We start from the raw sequence: 19,565 nt of genomic DNA, 5'->3' as shown, positions 1-19,565 counted from the left end.
ATAAGCTTATGTACAATAACCTGGGAGTAAGCCCCATTGAATGAGATTCACTTCTGAGTACACCTGCATAGCAGTGATCTCTTAGTGATAAAAATCAACTGAATATTTAACCTGGAATAACATTTGTCACTGATATTTCTATTCATCTTACCTTTTTACTTGCATGGTAAAAGAAGCTGATTCGTTGGGCACAGTTGAAAAATGAGCAGAGGAGAGTAATTCTCTTCCAAGTGTATCAAGTGTTTTACTAAGCACATCATAATTCTTCATTCAAGAGTTTCTCACAAAACCAATGCACATGATAGATTTACCAAGACTGCACAAACAGTATGCAGCTGGTTTAGCAGAGTTTATGATAACTGCGGGCAGAAGGTAAGGAAGCTTGAGGGCTACCGATGCATCCTCCTCTCTGGCCCATGCGCAGTCTGTGCTTCTACCATGTGGTGACTCACCCAGCGTGGCTGGTTGTTTTTTGGTAGAGGAGGAAGCAAAAAAGGAGAAGAAAGGCCATGATGTTCTAAATGCAATTCACAGGTTTGTCCTGTCTAATCTCTGTTTAGAGTATTGGAATGTTCTTTGAAAACAGTATATTTTTTCTTAGAAAATCCACAAGAAAAATTGAGCTGCATAAAAACAGTGCTTATTCCTGTACTGGAAATAGCATGTGAACCACAGTCTCTAGAGATGAAGCAGAAGTCCCTCTTAACAACACCACACTGGTGCAAAATCTTCAGACCTCAAGAGTGCCTAAGAAGATATCCCCCCCACAATTGTGTTTCACTGCCTATTCCTCAAGAACCCAAGCCTGCATGTCTTTTGACAGTGTGGATGAACTATGGCACTATGGGTCATGGGAGTGGCTCATAGTGCCACTCCCGTAAAGTTGGGGGGAAAGGCACTGAAACTTCAGTCTGAATCTAAGAGGCTTGTGTTGCCATGACCCTTCTACACATAGTGGAGAAGTTTCCCCATCCACAGGAATGGGTCAAAATTAGAGATGGGCACGATCCAAAAAAAATTAACGATCCAGCTGATCGTGAATCGGCGCCGGCAATGATCCCAAATTAACGATCCACACCGATCATCTTCCGTTCCCAAGCCGTGGATCGTGGATCATGGAGGCCAAAGCGGGCTGCGCTGCTATTCCCAGCTATGTGGGAAGGTGGGTGGTGGTGGCGGCCACCGGGCCTGGCGGGCACGGGGAGGTGGTGACAAGCCGCCTCCCCTCAGGTCCCATTCAGCAACACAGATCTGTGTTTGGCTGTCAGAGCTGCCTATCAGGGTTTTCAGGGATGAGATTGGAGTGCCTATGGCTACAGACCACCCCCTTCCCCCTCCCTCCCCTGGGTGTCTTCTCCCAACTTGTGACTGCTTTGCTGCTCCGTGGTTGGAAGGAAGCCCTGCTGATCAAGGAAAGCTGGGCTTCCATTCGGGTTTCCAGGGTGACAGAAGGAGGGCAAACAGAGCTCAGGCTTTCCCCCAGCTCCGTTGCCAGGGGAATAGATTGCTGGCGCCTGAGTGTCTGGATCCCCGATCTGAGCCTGAACGCAACGATCCAGGCCTCTCCCAATCGCTGGATCGTTGGCCGTGGATGATCACGATCTGCTGGGTCATGATCGCACGATCGCCATTATCATGGTTTTTTTCCGATCGTAATGCGGATCGTGCCCATCTCTAGTCAAAGTGCCACTTCCCAAGTGTTCTTTCACATAGCAGGCATTCTGCTGCCTCCCCAGCAGAAAGGAAACTTCCTGGCTGCATCCCAGAGGTTTGTGGAAGTTACACAATCAGGGGTTCGTATCCATAGACTGAGGCTGAAAATATATGTGTCAGCCGTTTCAGACAAAATTGCAGTCAGGCATATCAGGAGGATTGCATGTAGTATGTTTTCCCCATATATGTAAAATACAATAACTGAAAGAAGCATTTTACATGTATTAATATTGCATCTACGTCTTTTCTGTAAGCTGGCTCTGTCTGTACAGAGTTTAAATGCCTGGAAATGAATATTGAGGAGTATTTCTTCCACCTAGCTTGGATCGAATGCTTGGGATATTTTTTTGTCAGATGCAGCCATGATTTGCAGCTTATAGTTAAAGAGGAACTTTGCTACAGTGATCAGTATCATTGTGTGAGTGAAAGAAAACTGAAAATTAGATTTGAACAAATGAGAAGTCATACTTGAGAACCTAGATTTTGTCCCCGTAAATGTGGACTTCAGCTCAAAGGAATGCAGGAGTCTGAAACAATCCCCTAAAGGTCACATAATGTCCTTGAATTAGTTTCTTCATGTTCAGTTGGGCTCCTTTTCAAGACATGGCAAGACATAGCTCAAAGAGAGAGCGAGAGCTGCTTGACTTAGCAGAGAATGTAACAGGTGTGAATTATGGATGACCCCTTCCTCATTCCCCTCAGGTAGTCCAGATGCTGCTGCACATTTATGAGCATTGCATTCTCACTTGGGAGACATTGTCGTCTTTCGTTTCTTCTGTGATCCTAGATTTTTTTGCTATGTGATTTAAATGCATTAGGCCAAAGGTGGACATATGCCAACGCAAACAGCAGTCAAAACGGGGTAGGCAGACCTTTGAATTATGGCGTGTTTTTTAAAAAAAGCTGGGGAGGTAGACCAAAGGGCAACCAGGTACATTTCAGCTCAGCTTTGTGTGCATAAAGCGCAGTCAAGTCACAGCCAAATTATAGCAAACCTCTAGGGTTTTCTGTGCAAGAGATGAATGGAGGTAGTGTCCTAGTGCTTGCCAGGGTACTAGTGACCCTGGACTTCCTTGGTGGTCTCCCCTCCAGATACTAACCTTAGTTGACCCTGCTTAGCTTCCAAGATCTGAAAAAATCATGCCAGCCTGGGCCATCCAGTTCAGGGTCAGCTCAGCATTACATTAAAATAAAAAAAATCTTTATTCTACTATGGTGTTTTGGCTCTAGCAGAAGGACCCTTTGTGATGCAGCTTGTGGAAGAGGCACCACCAGGAGACAGTGTGACACATCTCCTGTATGAGAGAGCCATGTGCTGTGGCATATTTGGGGCTAGGCAGGCAGCACAGTGGAAATTGTCTTGAAGGGGCGGTGACAAAGAAGACCAGGAATAAGGCTAGGTTACATCCAGGCTAATAATAGCCTCATTTGGCACCGGCATTCACATATTTCCTTTGCAATGTTTCTCGTAGCTCCTATTCATTTCAGTGGGATTTTGCAGGAATATTTCCCAGGGGATTATGCCCAAGGTTACTTGTAATGTTCTAATGGCTGTTTGGCTTTTGAATCCAGCAGAAAATGTCCATGCACACTAGAGCCCTTGCACGATCAGAAATGTTCTAAAAGGGGACCACACTATCAGCTTGCACTAAGTTAAACTTATTGCATCCCAGCTTGCACTTCCACTTGTGCAAGACATTATGCAAGTAATTGTTGGTTATTGGTCTTTGTTTCAATAGTGCTATTGCTTGCAGAAGCTAAGTTAGCTTGTGTTTCCATTCACATATAGCTGGATCCAACTCATAATTTAGAACTATACTTATATTGTAAATATAACATTCCACTGCAAGATTCTTCAACAACTTATTTGGTTTTGGGGTTTCAAAAATAATTTCTAAGCTAGTTTACAAATGTCAGCTGAGTTAACAAACTACCCAACCTCCAATCAGACAAGACCTTTTCAAATACCTTTTGCAGATAGCAATTTTCTGTAATGTGTTGCCATGTGATCTTCAATGATGAACTGACTTGACAGCTTGCAAGAAGAACTTGGAGAAAAGGCTAGAGGAAAAGTGCGTATTTTAGTCAACTGGGTTTTTAAAAAAATCTTACACATACAAGCCCCAAACTGGAGGCTTTTTTTTGCACTTTTTGTATTAGAAACCAGCAGCAAAATAAAATACGTGGCTTCTTTGTCTTTGATTACTCTGTCATTATGGTTTGCAATAAATAATGTATGAGAGCAGTCTCTGTATTCTTATTAAATCACCATGCTTTATATATTCGGTGCCATTACAGCTCTTGGGAGTATATTACATTTGTAGCTTAATCTCTAGTAAAATCTTCAACTGAAAAGATTTGAATGAATGAACCAAGGTAAAAAAGCAGAAAGAAATGTGCATGTGCCTATTTCACTGCAAATACCAATACTGATATAGATTATAGTCCCACACAGCCAACAAAAGTGTGTATAGGCAACATGAATAAATAGGGTCACATGCTTGTCCCATACCCAAGTATATACTATATACGTTTGCCACAATGCCAGAAAACAACCTACACATATACAAATTGTATGCAGTCTAGTAAACTAAGCAGCAAAGACTATTGCCAAAACCAAACCTGCAGGCATCCAGTTCACACGTTTTCTGCCAATGTTTGACGGCGTACATACATACACAAGCTGATTATGCCTAGGCAGGGGCTAGGGCCAGTGGATGCAATCTCATTCCCTAAACATATTGCCTGTTTATATCATGATCTGGAGTTTGGAGTGCTTTCTGACCTTATCTTTGTTCTTCCAGATACCAAGACATCATGTAGCAGAAACCAAACCAAATCTGCTGTGTGTGGACAATTGTGGGTAGAGGAATCTGCATGTTAAAAAATTGGCTTTAGGCCAGTTGCCAGAAACACGAGAGCAAGGCCAGGGTTTGTCTGGTTTTTTTACCACTCAGCCGTTGCTTTTTTTCAATAGTACACTTTACAAAAGGAGACAAAATTTGCAGCCACCTCACTTCATTGTGGGAGGTTTCTCTCTCTTCTTTAAGCTGGAAACCATCCTCCATCCCTTCCCCCTTTTTTCCAGAGAGCAGCCAGAGACAGAGGGGGGGCGGTCAGCAGCTGAACTCCAGGCAGAAACAAGATGCCATTCCAAGCTTTTGCTCATTGTTGGCAGATTCAAGCACATTATTTCCAGATGGGGATGGGGGTCATAGTAAAGTTGCAACTTGCAGAGCATCTACTTTGCATGCTGACAGTCCCAGGTTCTATCCCATCCCATCTCCACTAAAATGATCAGGATTTCAGGGATGTGAAACACCTCTGAGACCTTGGACAGCTGCTGCCAATCAGAGTAGGCAATACTAGGTAAAACAAAGGTCTGGCAGTATAAGGCATCTTCGTGTGTTTATGGGATGGCTACTAATTTCTATATTAAGCAAAGACTATTTTTTTAAAAATATAGTGATCTTATTTTAAAACTTGTGGGAAATTCTAAACACTGAATCATCAAAGCCAGTTTGGTGTAGCAGTTAAGAGTGCGGGACTCTAATCTGGAGAGCTGGGTTTGATTCCCTGCTCCTCCACTCGAAGCCAGCTGGGTGATCTTGGGTCAGTCATAGTTCTCTGGAGCTCTCTCAACCCCACCCACCTCACAGGGTGATTATTGTTGTGGGGATAATAATGGCATACTTTGTAAACTGCTCTGAGTGGGCATTAAGTTGTCCTGAAGGGCGGTATAAAAATTGAATGTTGTTGTTATTGTTGTTTTTATTCTCCTCCTCCTCCTCCTCCTCCTCCTCCTCATCAGGCAAAACCACACAAGACACTTGGAGTCCCATGTATAGAGCTCTTGGCATTTCTTTTTAAATAGCCAACACACTATTCAGGCTAAGACTATGTGCCAGGGGGAGGGGGTTAAGCCTTCCCCCAATTACCATTTTCCTGACCCCAAAACAATTCTGCAGGACTGCAATTTGCCCCACTGGACAAACTCATGGGTCCCCAATACATATCTAGTTAGTTTGCTCCCAGAGTTTCTTTTCCAAAATATACAGTAGGCTGCATTCTACTTTAAGAACAAATATACATTATGTAGCTGTTTCAGGCAGGGGTGGGTGGATGTTACCAAGGAACTTCAGCAAGTGGTTTTCCATCCTTTTAAAAATATGTCTTTCCCCACATATTTTCAGCTGTCCAATATGAACAGTGCAATTTTCCACTTGAGGATTCTTCTTCCAAGCATGACACAGAGGTTTTGTGGCTAGTTAAGTTTGGCATAATAACATTAACATTTTTTAAACATAGATTTAAAGTCAGAACCTGCTTTCTTGTCTGACTTTTGTGTTTAAGAACACTTCTCTAGGTCATTTCAAATTTGGGTTTGTAATGGAAGCTTGAGAAGTGATTGACTGTTTAATTCTCTGTGTTCCCGAAAGGCAATTTTAATGATTGTGTTAGTCTCCAGCACTTTTATTGGCGGTAGCAAGGCAAGAGTAACTGCAGCCTTAGTCAGCTTTCATTCCTGATAGGCAATGTGGGGCAGAATGTGCCAAAATGTGCCACAATTTGAAGCCAAAGTGTCAATAGCATAATTCAAGTAATTTTCCTGAATGCATTCCCTACTCCATATACTAGCAGTAATCTGGGTCTGCAGCAATTTACCCGTGCTGATCAGTATGCCTGAGTAATACTTTAAAGAAACTGAGGTATGAATGACATTTTGGCACCTTGGATGTGATCACTTTGGTATGAGTTTAATCCTATATCTTTTGCAAAGGCTGAAAATGTATACATACTTGGAAGTAAGTCCCACAGAGTTCACTTAACAAGTAAACTTGTTAGGACGTGTACCTGGCAAAGGGAGCTTGACTCTTGAAAGCCTATACTCTGGAAATCTTTTGGTCTTTAAAGTGCTATCTGACTCATATTTTGCTCATGTTAGTAGCCCTTACTAGTTTAGAACTGTGCAGAAGATAGAAGTAATTGTGAACCTACACCAGTGTAAAGCATGTCTCTATTTTAGAGTTATTTCCAGCTAAGAATACATGTAGACACATTTTAACAAACTACTGAAGTGAATATCTGCCAAATCTTGTGGAATAGTTGTCATTCAATCTAATTTTATTTTATTTTTTTGGAACGTAAGATCCTTGGACAAGAGACCTGTAGTTGTATTATTACTCTTACTTAGTCAGCTAGAATGCCTATTGGTTTTTTGGGGAATAGAACTGATGTTAGACTGCCAAATTTATAACATTGCTCTAGTTCCCCCAAATCCCCAAACTGCTTCTGATAGTGACATCAAAATTGCATCTCTGAAATTTCCCTGGTAGCTGTGCTTTGCTGGGTAGAACTCAGTTCAGCCCCCATCCCCATTTAGGTGGATGTGACTCATGTATCTGAAACAAAGAGAAGCTAAATTATCTATTATGCATGCTGTTTTTTCCCCAAGTGGGTCTACAGGATAGGAGGAGCAAGTTCCCTCTGAGGTGGAGACAAGGGGGTCTGTGTAAGAAGCTCAGATTTACTGAGGTTCTATCAGATAGTTAATTAGTTGTTTGACTAATTGGTTTAATGAACAAGGCTAATTAACCTCAAGAAGGCTTCATGGCTGAAAGGTTTAATAGGTACAGCCATTATAGCTGTTATTATACAAAGCCCATCCAAGAGAATATGAGTCACCTTTGAGATTGTGCCTTAAATTTAGCAGAGTGTTTCCCCCACTGGAAGAATTTCTGTTGTGGAGTGTGACTTTCTTGCCTCCCCCCTACCTCTGTGGCCAAAAATACTCCCTGGAATGCTGTTCCTTGGGAGAAATGGGGGAGGTGGATGTGGGACTATAATGAGAGTAGGTTGAACACCTTCTGCTTGTGGAAATGCCCCACTGGATCTAAGTCTTAATGCTAGACTTAATGAAGCATAGGACACATCACCAGAATTCTATAAACCTTGACACAACTAGAATTCCACAACTATTGTAATTACCAGGTGACCATATTGGCTATTATACTCATAGCACACAGTGACAGCTGGTGAGGTTTGGAGTTGGTGGGGTCAATTTCTTTTGCTCACACATAATCTGCCTCTCTAGCAAATGACAACTGATAGTCATATATTGCATTATCATGCTGGATCTGATACTTAACTCTTGAGTATTCACATTTTTGTCAGTTAAGTTAGGAACCCTGAGGTCAGGCTATAACATACTTTAAAGAGTGCCAATACTAAAAAAGAGGAAGAGGAGAAGGAGAAAGAGGAAAAGAAGGGCTATCCTCTTACATTAAAGATTGAAAGCAACAATGAGTATACAAAGAACCTAGTATGCAGCCAGCAATGTATAGTCAGACATTGAGTCTGACTATATGCATAACCATGTGTGACCTTACAGCACAAATGTATATAATATTCTTACTGCTACATAAGAACAAATGGTGAATATCTTGAAGTTGTAATTTTACTTGCTGGTATTAAGTACGTAAGTGTTGCCTTATCTTAATGTTGTTTTGGTGGGCCAGAGCTAAAGAAGCAGAGTTAAATATTGCAATCTATAAAAAGTATATTAGCCTAGGGCTCTGAAACGTAGTGGATATGCTGGCTTAGAGAATGAACAGCACATGCATTGCCAAGTAGAAAGCACTGCTTCATATGTCACTAAGGTAGCCTGTGCATACTTGCCTAAAACTAAATCCCACTGAAGTTACCAGAGGATGATTTGCAAGGAAACATGTATAGAATTAGTCTGGACAAATAGAAGGCAGAGCATCCATGGACCCACCTTTTGGCAGTGTATCATTGTGAAAAGAAATCCAGCATCACATTTAAAAAATATGTTTTGGCCTTTTTCAAATTTGGCTGACCTCAGAATATTAACATGGTGTAGTAGCAGGGCTTTTTTTCAGCAGGAATGCAATGGAATGGAGTTCCAGCACCTCTTGAAAATACTCAGCAATAGTGCGTGAAAATAATATTACTTCAAAGAATCCCATGTGTTTCTTCCTCATTTCCCTCTCAAGAGTTCCGCCACCTCTTTTCCCAGAAAAAAACCCCTGTATAGTAGCATAATAATGTATTAACATAGCATCCAACCCAGAATACTAAAACATGAAAAAGAAATTAAGGAAGGTCAAATGTCTGTTGAACTGTGCAGACGTTTGTCAAATAGAAGCTCATTTACTTTGCCCCATAGAACTTAATAGGAGGCACTGAGAAGACAGTAAACTTTTTTTAAATAGTGGCACCTTGGTTGTGGTTCCTGCATTTTCACCTGACGCTTCTCTCTTGGGTCACCAGATAAAGCCATTCTGTGATAGATGATAGTTGATTCAAGATTATTGTTGTTTTGCTGATGATGATTAATTATGTATAGTTGGATTTTTTTAAAAAAAATATTGGGATGGAAATAACAATTCCCTCCATCAGAAGATTTAGCAGAAGGGAGTCCTCTTTGGATCTAATCCAAGGTTTCTATATTTTACAAGTGGGGGCCTGCAACCAAATGTTGTGGATTGTGATGGGATGGGGCAGGGCAGTTGCATGGAAGGGTAATCCCCTGTCTTTGCTTTTCCCTTCCAAAGGATCCTCCCCCTTTTCTCCCCCTTTCCCTCCCCCTATCTCCCTGGCAAATCTCCTTCCCCTTCCCTCTCCTTTCCAGGCAAATACCCTACAGCCCCTCCCTCCTTGGCTCTTCCAAACACCCTTACCTAATCCCCCCCCCAGCAAATACCCATACCCTCCCCCATTGGCAAATCCCCTTTCCCTCCTTCCTCCCTGGCTCCCTCCCAATACCCTTACCATTCCTATTCCTGCTCAAATGCCCTTTGCCTTTGCCCCCTCCCTCCAAAACACTCTCCATAGGCTCTTTGCATGTCCCTGCGCTTGCCGAGCACGCTGCTTTCTGAGGCGGCTTGCTGCCACCTTGTCCAAGCCAGGGAAAGGTGTGGGCGAGAGAGTGGGATGGTTCCCACTTCTGCCACAATGTGCTGCTTCGACCCAGTCATGTTGGAGGACTGTGCATGCACAGCAGTCCAATAAGTAATTTGGAGGGGAATTTAAAACACATATTTGTGTTTCTTTGTTTAAGATTTTTCTGGAACCTGGGGTGGGTGGGTGTTCCTCAAGGTTGCAGAAGCATCTAGTTTCAGCATAGTGCCTCCAATCCACAGAGTTAACTATTCATACAAGGGAACTTGGCTATTAGTATATAAGATTATGTAAGTTTGGGGTGGGTTGGTCATGATAGCCACCTGGGACTGTGGGCCAGTCCAGCCTAGGGTAGAAGAGTAGAAGGTGACTCCTAGTCTGAACAAACAAGGCTTCAGGGCCCAGAACAGCTGTGGGGATGGCTTTCTTCCTCCCTCCTTCCCTTTCTCCATTGTGGGAGTGAGGCCTCAGCAATCTGAAAAGCAGGGGCCTTTTACCAGCACTGTGCTTTCCTCTCAGTCTCTGTGTAAGTCATACATCATACATCATAGAAGCATAGGGCTGGAAGGTACCTCCAGGGTCATCTAGTCCAACACCCTGCACAATGCAGGAAATTCACAATTACTTACCCTTCCCCCCAACACACACACCCAGTGACCCTTGCTCCATGCCCAGAAGATAGTAAAACACTGCCAGGATCCCTAGCCAAACTGGCCTGGGGAAAATTGCTACCTGACCCCCAAGGTGGTGATTGGCATTACCCTGAGCATGTAAGAAGGGGCCACAAGAACTAAGCACTGATGTAACCCTTCCTGCCCTCCTTCTCATGACCTGCCTAGGTTCACAGAATCAGCATTGCTGTAAGATGGTCATCTAGCCTGTGCTTAAAAACCTTCAAAGGAGAGCCCACCACCTTCCAAGGAAGCCTGTTCCACTGAGGGACTGCTCTGTCCGGAAGTTCTTCCTAATGTTTAGCCGAAAATTCTTTTGATTTCATTTCAACCCATTGGTTCTGATCTGACCTTCTGGGGCAATGGAAAACAACTCTGCACCATCCTCTATATGACAGCCCTTCAAGTACTTGAAGATGGTTATCACATCACCTCTCAGTTGTCTCCTCTCCAGGCTAAACATACTGAGCTCCTTCAACCTTTCCTCATAGGACTTGATCTCCAGACCTCTCACCATCTTCGTTGCCCTCCTCTGGACTAGCTCCAGTTTTTCTATATCCTTCTTTCGTTGCAGAGCCCAAAACTGAACACAATACTCTAGGTGAGGTCTAACCAGAGTAGAGTAGAATGATACCACCACTTCGAGTGATCTGGACACTATACTTCTGTTGATACAGCCTAAAATCGCATTTGCCTTTTTAGCTACCACATCACACTGCTGACTCATGTTCAGTGCATGGTCTATGAAGACCCCTACATCCTTTTTGCACGTACTATTGCCAAGACAAGTCTCCCCCATCCTATAATTATATATTTGATTTTTCCTATCTAAATGCAGAACTTTACATTTATCTCTTTTGAAATTCATTTTATTTGTTTTAGCCCAGTTTTCCAGCCTGTCAGGATCATCCTGTATCCTTACTCTGTCTTTGACCATATCTGCTACCCCTCCCAATTTAGTATCATCTGCAGATTTAATAAGCAATCCTTCTATTTCTTCATCCAAATCATTTACAAAAATATTGAACAGAACAGGTCCCAAGACCAATCCATGGGACACTTGTCACTCTTCTCCAAGAGGACAAGGAACCCTTAACAAGCACTCTTCGGGTGTGATCTGTCAACTAATTACAGATCCACCTAATAGTAATACTTTGCAAGTCACCTTGCAAACTATGTTGTGAGGCACTAGATTATCTTGAGTAGAAAAAAAAGCATCTTCACCAACCATTCCTCTATTGTAGGTATTGCTGAACCTTTCCACTTTTGCAGATATAATAATCTCACAGCTGTTGTCATATACAAATGAAATTCCATGACTTTTTTCCAACTGTCTATTAGTCTGTCCATTAATCCTAAAAGAAAAGCCTCCAGATTCAATTGTATATTGATAGTTAAATCTTCTGAATTAATGAACGTATTTGTATCCAAATGAGTACTGGCACTTTTAAAAACAAAAACAAAAGAGCACTGAAAATAACTATGCACAGCTTTGCCCTGGGTTCTGTTTCCTGGTGACATTCAAATGTGATGGAATGTTAGGAACAGGGTTCCATAGCTGCAGATTGTTATTGGGTTGATCCAAAGGAGCTACCCCATTGGCATACTTGCAATTGTATTGGAAGAATAACACTTCCCCTGACAAAGGAGGGCAATTTTCTCCAATTTTCCCCTCCCACTTTTTGTAAAGTTGTCTTCAATATTTTATCTATGGTTATTTTGTGATACCAGGATGTAGTTCATAGATAATCACACAAGTTTGGGCTTGCATCAGTACTTTGACATCACTTCTGTTTTTTCGCTGGAAGTGACATCATGGCGTACATGACCCCAGCATTTAATCTTCCCCCCCCCCACTACCGCTTGGAGCACCAGCAGGCAACAATTTTTGCTAGTGGGAGGTTTTCTACTATAGTAGGAGGCCTGGTAATCCTACAAACATCTAAAGCATAAAGGAAAATGCTTGCCAGCATCAACCAAACTGTGACAAGAGTAGCAAAGAGGCAATGCTGCAACTACTACGGACTGTAGCAAAAGAATAATACACAGCAAAAGATCAGGCTCTCCAGGCCTGCAGAGGGTGAGCAGTGTAGCATACACAGAGAGATCTGTGCTCTGCACTAAATATACATGAACTGCCCTCAACCAAACACTTAGCGTAATTATGCCACATAAATTCACCCAAGAACTGAGGATGCATTGTGCATACAATTACAGAATGCATGCAATACAAAGAATGAAGCAAGGATGACTTAACAATATTCCTATCTACAATTCAAGGGAAAGAAAAGGAAAATTATAAAGTATGTGCAACTTTGCTTTTCACCAGAAAAATTTCCAGTAACATTTTAATTTTAGTTTCTTTGTTGAAGGTGGGGTGTGCAAAATGAAAATATGCCCAACAGTCGCTGTTTCATTTTGTTAAAGCAGCTTCTAGAACAGTGAACTAAATTCAGGAAACCAAGTTATAATGGCACACTACCACCAAAAAGTTTGTGTGTTTTGTTTTGCTTTGGATCTTGCAACAGCAGAAGCATGAGGCACTGGGCTTGCACAGCAGCATCTTGTTTTCCTAACAGCTTTCACCGATCAGATCTCAAGGGGAGAGAACCCTTACATTATTAATTAACTCTGCTGATGGGAAAGAGAAATGGATACAATGCGCATGAGTAAATCCTTTTTTCCCATGGCTACCTGGGAAACAGCATTGTCTCTTTGCCAATCAGGTCCTCACAAGGGGATACCCCTTCCTTCTCTACCTAGCAGCTTTGGAAATGTTTGAAAGGGAGAATGTGCAATCATAGGCTGCAATTCTAAAGACACTTTCCTGGGAATAAGCTCTATTGAATAACATGGGATTTATATCTGAGTAGACCAGTTTAGTATTGTTTCCATGGTCTTTCAGGTCTCTCTCTTTTTCTGAGTCAAATGGTAAACATGTACCTTCTCTGCCCTTTAAAAAACAATCCTGCCTGCTCCTATAGTAAAAGAAAAACCTATGGGAAAAATACAGGTATGGGGTTTTTTTGAGGGGTGGTGGTGGATTCAGACAATCATTCTGCTTGCCTACCTGCCTGCCTGCACTTGGGCGATAGAGAAGATTGGCAGCAAGAATGCCCTGTTTTGCAGCAAAAAGCTGAGCATCTAGAGGAAGGATTTGAACTCGCTCCTCATTGTGGGAACAAAACTACAGAGCACAAGGAAACACAGCAGCAACAGGCAACAGCAGAATGCAAAGGTAATAATTTATGGGCCCTGAAGAACAGAAAAAAGTGAACATGAAGCAGAATTGTTTTTAATGTAACTGCACTGCACTGGTTGGAGTGCTCTCCTGCTTTGGACTCAACTCACCGCTGCTGCCACACTACCCCTCTGCCAGTCAGTTTCTTGCCTTAGTGTACACCTGCAGACACTCACCTTCTGTGGGGTCCATTGTTGTGCATGTGTGTTATTGTGCTTGAGGAAAAATTTAGTGGATCAATGGTTTAGACAAGGAAGGGCTCTAATGGTTGATGAGGTTTTTGGTTAAGAGGGGAAACAGCTGCCCCAGAGCCTCATCCCCCCCCCCTCCAAAAGAACAGCATGTGCTAATGTGCATATGTAGCTGCCCAGCTCTTGCCTTGATGTCTTCCCCAAGCATTCTTTGGGGTCTGTAAACACTGAACCTCTTGTTGTGTGTGCTCAAGCTTGGTGGGTTGATGGTTGAGAGGAATGTCTCTGTTCTGTGCAATGTTGGTGCCTTTAACTGTCTGGAAGGCCCCATTGCAAAGAATGGGTCTGATACTCATGCTAATGAAAACAAACCAAATGGATTAGATCCGAGCTGGCAATGCCCCATCCAGGAAAAAACAGTAATAGTACATAGTTGCTTTGGAACTCCTGGATCCGAAAGTGAGATGGACATTTTTCAGTGTACACTTCTAGTGATGTATGCATGATTAACCAGCAATATGATGTCTGCCCTCTTTAAGAGAAATGTTTATGATTTCTGATGAATTTATTCATTAACTGTGGCTGTGCAGGAGGAGGCTGTAAACCACAAGTACATTTCAAGCCAGACATTTTAATAAATATGTTCTGCTCTTCCTTTTAGCCCAGTGGGAATTGTCGTCATTCCTTTAGGCAGAAAACAATACATCTTATACAGAGTCAGTCCTGATGGTCCATTTTAGTCAAGTATTGTCCAATTGGACACACATCAGTTTTCTAAAGTTTTAGAGGATGGCACACCCTCACTCTTGTACCTGAGATCTTTCATGCTGTATTTAGCTGCGGTCCTTTTTACACGTTCAGTAAAAAAAAAAATGGACAGAACATTTAAAAGAAGCTTTAGAGAGAGCAGAGAGTGGAAAATTGGCAGCAGTAAAAAGTATCAATAGTCATCTCTGCAGGGATACTTTTTACATTCCAAAAATAATATATTGTGCTGTTAGAGCACTAGTTTTGTAATTACTAATTTACCCAGTATCTGCAGAGCAAACTGGAATAAATTCCTTCAGCAGATTATGCCTTGAATAAATCACATCTGAAGCTATCAATTTCCCATCATAAATCTGAAAGATGCAATAATAGTGTTTGATGAATGGACAAGAACAGCAATAAAGCATTCTTCTTCTGTTTGGCAGATGAGCCAAAATGTATGACTTGAAAAGCGGCAAACAGAGAAAATCCTTTGTTCACTGCCATGCTGTCTTTAGCTATAAACATGCTGCCATTTTTCAGTTTAAATAGGTTGTTTGCAGTCTTCACCCAAGACTGAGTCCATTTCAGACAACCTGATCAGACAGTTGCATTTTGTTTGTACTTTAGCTATATGATCTGTTGGTACCACCCTAGAACAGTGCAATAGCACAAAGTCTCAATGATATCTGAAGACCTGTCTGTATGGAGCTTTTTGTGAGCTGGATTCAGAATTTTAGCAATACATAAGAAGCCCAAAAGATGTAAAATTAGAAAAATATTTTCTGAATAAATTATACCAGTGCTGTCCTGCACACTCAGAGCCATACCATTCTATACTTATGGTTGCCGACAAGTCCTACTGATCCACAGAGTAACATTGAGTTTTGATGTGTAACCAGTATCGGAGTGTGAAAAAACAGTAAAATCCACATTCTGCCTATAACATGCCCAGCGCCGGATCCAGGCGTGCGGGCGCCTGGGGCAAACCTTGCTCGGGTGCTCCATGTGCGCGCAGCATGCACACGCTCCTGGCGCTGCATAATGACGTCACTTTTGTGACATCATCATGCAGGGCGGGAGCCATGCCTGGCCGCACGGCAAGCCGGCCGCTCCAGCACCCGGTGAGCCATGGAACTGGCGGCGGCGCCGGCATGCGCTGGGGCAGCTGGCTGGCTTGCCGCGCGCGCAGGAACTCCCAGCCCTGTGCTCAGCCACCCGTGCAACAAGCCACCTGCCCCAGTGCACGCTCTCGCTATCAACAGCTCTGCGGCTCACCAGGTGCTGGGGTGGCAGGCTTGCCGCGCGGCCAGCAGAGCGCAGGGCTAGGAGGCCCTCCGCGCAGCCCTCTGGCCCTCCCCACTGCCCTGTGCCGCCCGAGCGGCAAGCTGGCCGCCCCAGCCCACAGTGAGCCACGGAGCTGGCGGCAGCGAGGGTGTGCGCTGGGGCAGCTGGCTTGCCACGCTGGTGGCTGAGCACAGGGCTGGGAGGTCCTGCGCGTGTGGCAAGCCAGCCAGCCGCCCCATCGGCGGGGCTGGTGAGGGTCTCCCAACCCTGCGCTCAGCCTCCTGGGCAGCTGGCAGCCGTGCCTGGTGCCCCCTCTTTGGCAGCACTGGGGGCAGGCTACCCCCTGCCCCCCCTCGATCCGGCCCTGAACATGCCAGTTTTTGTTTTTTCATCCCTGACTTAGAAGGAAGCTGAGGTTGCTCCTTCTCTTCTATCATACCAGACAGTTTTCATGTCTGTTTTGTATCAGATGGCATTCGACTTAATATCGATTAGATAATTTGTAATTCTTGTTTAGTTGTTCTTTAGTGTAATTTTATTGTGCTTTTTAAATTTCTTTACTATAATATTAACTTTAATCTAGTGTAAGCCACTTTGGACTGAGAGAAGGAGGGTATAATTTTTTAAAAATGTAATAAATCCACTCTAGTGGATTTCTCAGTTGAGAAATATTACTGTCCACTCATCACCCCATTGTTCTCAGCATGGTCCCAGACAAGATATAATTATGGCAGATTACATAAGTAAGCTTTCCTAGCTCAAACTTGTTGAGAAAAAATTAATTTCTATTTTCATGAGAAGGCAACTACGTTTGCTGGGAAGGGGAGTTACGTGCAAATCCCAAATTGAATATTGCTTGTTGGGAAGGCAGAGATCTTGAAAGACATTGTACTCCGCACTTTTGACAGAGTTTATCTGACTCTTGCAGACTCGGTTAAGAGCCTAGGGGTTATACTGGATCCAGCACTACTACTAGAAAAGCAACTTCAGGCAGCCACAAAAAATGCTTACTACAACCTCACTCTAGCCTGGAAGATGGCTTCTTAGCTTGACACGGCCAACCTAGCCACCTGGATCCATGCTATGGTAACAATAAAAACTTGACTATTGTAATGCACTATACATTGGTCACCCATCTAAGTTAACTAGGAGGCTCCAATTGGTGCAAAATGCTGCAGCTCAACTGTTAGCAGGAGCATGAACATCACTCGCATCCTATAGTCACTCCATTGGCTTCCTATCAGTTATGGTGCTCAGTTCAAGGTATTGGTTATTACATACAAAGCTCTTCATGGCCTTGGCCCAGCTTACCTACAGGACCACCTCCCTCCCTATGTGCCTCCACGACACCTTCACTCATCTGAACAGGGTCTCCTGCAGGTGCCAGACTGCACATGGGTGAAATCAACAGCAGCCCACACATGGGCTTTCTCTGTGGCGGCCCCTACCCTGTGGAAAGGCCTGCCTGAGGAGATCAGGAGAGCCTCCTCTCTCCTGGCTTTCTGCAAATGATGCAAAACTCAGTTATTCAAAAAGGCTTTTTACTCAGATAGGAGGGAAGTATTGTAGAGCGGGGGGGCAGTTTCAGATGCTTCGTGAATGAGTTAGGGACCATAGACTTCACCACTATGTTGCCTTGCATATTATCTGTTGCTTTGAATATGTACTCCTATAGACCACCTGTACTTCATGTTATCTAATGTCAGTCATGTTATCCAATGTCAGTCCTATGTTCTGTTTCAGCAGTTCCTCAAATCTGTATTGGATCCTTGCTAATGCTATGTCTTTATAAAATCCTATGACATTGTTTATGGAAATGTCCTTGACACTGTATGGAAATGTCCTTGATACTGATTGTACTAATCTCATACTATGTAATCCACCTTGAGTCTCAATGAGAAAGGCAGACTATAAATGACATAAATAAATAAATAAATAAATAAATGTAGAGGTGATGAAATAGTGATCTTACAGTTCCACCACTTGCCTAGGCCCTAATTTAGAATGTCTCTGAAAGGACTTCAAAAATTATCAGCAGTAACATGCAAAATGAAACTTCCTGTGTATGAACCAACATTTCCTTCAATATCTCTACTTCCATTTTAAATAGAAATTGGGTGAAATAAATGCAGATGAGAATAACCCCTGATAGTGGTAAGATCAATTTTCCTCTCATAAAAAAAATCATCCCAGTATAGAATACTTTCCCAGTGATTCTTTGAAAGCAGTTTTTCCTTATTAGAGATAGAAGTATGTACAGTTTCATTCAGAGAGATGAGGCCTCTCAGGCAGCCTCCAGCCATTGCTGAAAGCTTCCTGCTTGCCTATATTCCCCCCAAGTGATCTTGCTACAGATGAATCAGTCTCTGGATATCATTAGTTCTGCTCTACTTGTATGCACTCTTCCCTGCTTTGCTTTGCCTTACCAGTACTCCTGAGGATCTCAGCCTACCCCAGATCAGGAGACCGTAAGCATATTTCCTTGTACAGACTGACATCATGCATGAATGCAATCCTTAAGAAAATGTTCCCAGTTGATCTTAAGTCAAAAGAGAGTTTAGAGTCATTATGAATTAAGCCCAGTGGCAACAGGGAACCATTGCAGAACGTGTGAGTCATCTAGATCCCTATTGATTGTTTTTCAGGAAGTTCATCATATCAGTATCCTTGGCATGTCATTTACAGTCCTGAAAGCTTTAGTTAGTTAGTTAGATATTCATGAACACACATGAAGCTGCCTTATGCTGAATCAGACCATTGGTCCTTCAAGGTCAATATTGTCTACTTAAGACTGGCAGCAGCTCTCCAGGGTTTCAGATGGAGGAATTTCACATCACCTACTACTGATCTTTTTAACTGAAGGTGCTGGGGATTGTCCCTGAGACCTTCTGCATGCCAAGCTGATGTTTGACCACTGAGCCACAGCCCCTCCCCCTTTTCCTATCCAGGGGAGACCTAAGTCATCTCTTCTCCTCCATTTTACCCTCACAACAACCCTCTGAGATACTTTGGGCTGAGAAAGGATGACTGGCCCTAGGTCATCCACTGAGCTTCATGGCAAAGCGGGGATTTCAACCTCATCATTGTTCTTCATCCCAAACTGTAAATGCTACACCACAATAGCTCTAACATTCTTTCAAAGTAACATTCAAAACCTGTAATAATTACATTGTATATATTACACTGAAATATGAGGCAATTACTCCTCGAGTGTAGATTTTTAACGAAGCAATTGCTCTGGACGAGTCATTTCAGCATGCTCTATATATACTCCAAGCTCCATTTTAAAGCTTCCCTAAGCTCTCCCTGCTCATTCTCACACTATCACAAGCTTTCAGTTATGTAATAAATAACACCTATGAAAGGCTATAGCAATTACAAACCAAATCTTAGCTAGAAAACTGTTTTAAAGCTGCTTCAAGCAAAAGTACTTAAGTTGAGATATTGCCAGTTGATAAGATCTTTGGTACTAAAGATCATAATTATCCATAGCCATGATAAACATCCCAGGTATGCTAGGCTAACAGTAACCATTTGTGCACATTTGACCGGTATACTCTTAACTTTAAACAGAATGCATGGTGCTTCTTCCACTGAATGTTTTAATACTTACGGCTACTTTTGATACTCATGTGTCCTCTGAAAGGCCCCATCAATGAATACTTGGGGATCATGGCTTTCCAGGGCCGCTGAAGGAAAAAAAGATGACTGATGAACAGGATATGTTAAAAATAATATTTTAATAATTTTGTTTGGATAATGGATAAGATTCAGGACAACAGTACACACTAA

The 19,565-nt window shown here is 42.8% G+C and overlaps 1 protein-coding gene across 5 annotated transcripts in view; it reads right to left on the bottom strand.

Moving 5' to 3' along the window:
* The window catches only part of LOC129343595 (spermatogenesis-associated protein 7 homolog), a 122,482-nt gene that overhangs the window by 84,517 nt on the left and 18,400 nt on the right, over positions 1-19,565 (bottom strand). For 3 of the 5 annotated variants that reach the window (XM_054999895.1, XM_054999905.1, XM_054999914.1), the window contains exons 2-3: positions 19,387-19,462; positions 3,682-3,774 (exon numbers count right to left, since the gene is read on the bottom strand). In XM_054999895.1, coding sequence (XP_054855870.1) covers positions 3,682-3,774; positions 19,387-19,447 — 154 coding nt within the window. In that variant the 5' untranslated portion in view covers positions 19,448-19,462. The remainder of the gene's footprint in view (positions 1-3,681; positions 3,775-19,386; positions 19,463-19,565) is intronic. The other 2 variants (XM_054999929.1, XM_054999921.1) reach the window with 2 other exon arrangements.

The sequence above is a fragment of the Eublepharis macularius genome, chromosome 1 (assembly GCF_028583425.1).
Source record: "Eublepharis macularius isolate TG4126 chromosome 1, MPM_Emac_v1.0, whole genome shotgun sequence".
NCBI lineage: Eukaryota > Metazoa > Chordata > Lepidosauria > Squamata > Eublepharidae > Eublepharis > Eublepharis macularius.
Note: the sequence above shows the minus strand (reverse complement) of the source record. Positions and strands in the feature narration are given on the sequence as shown.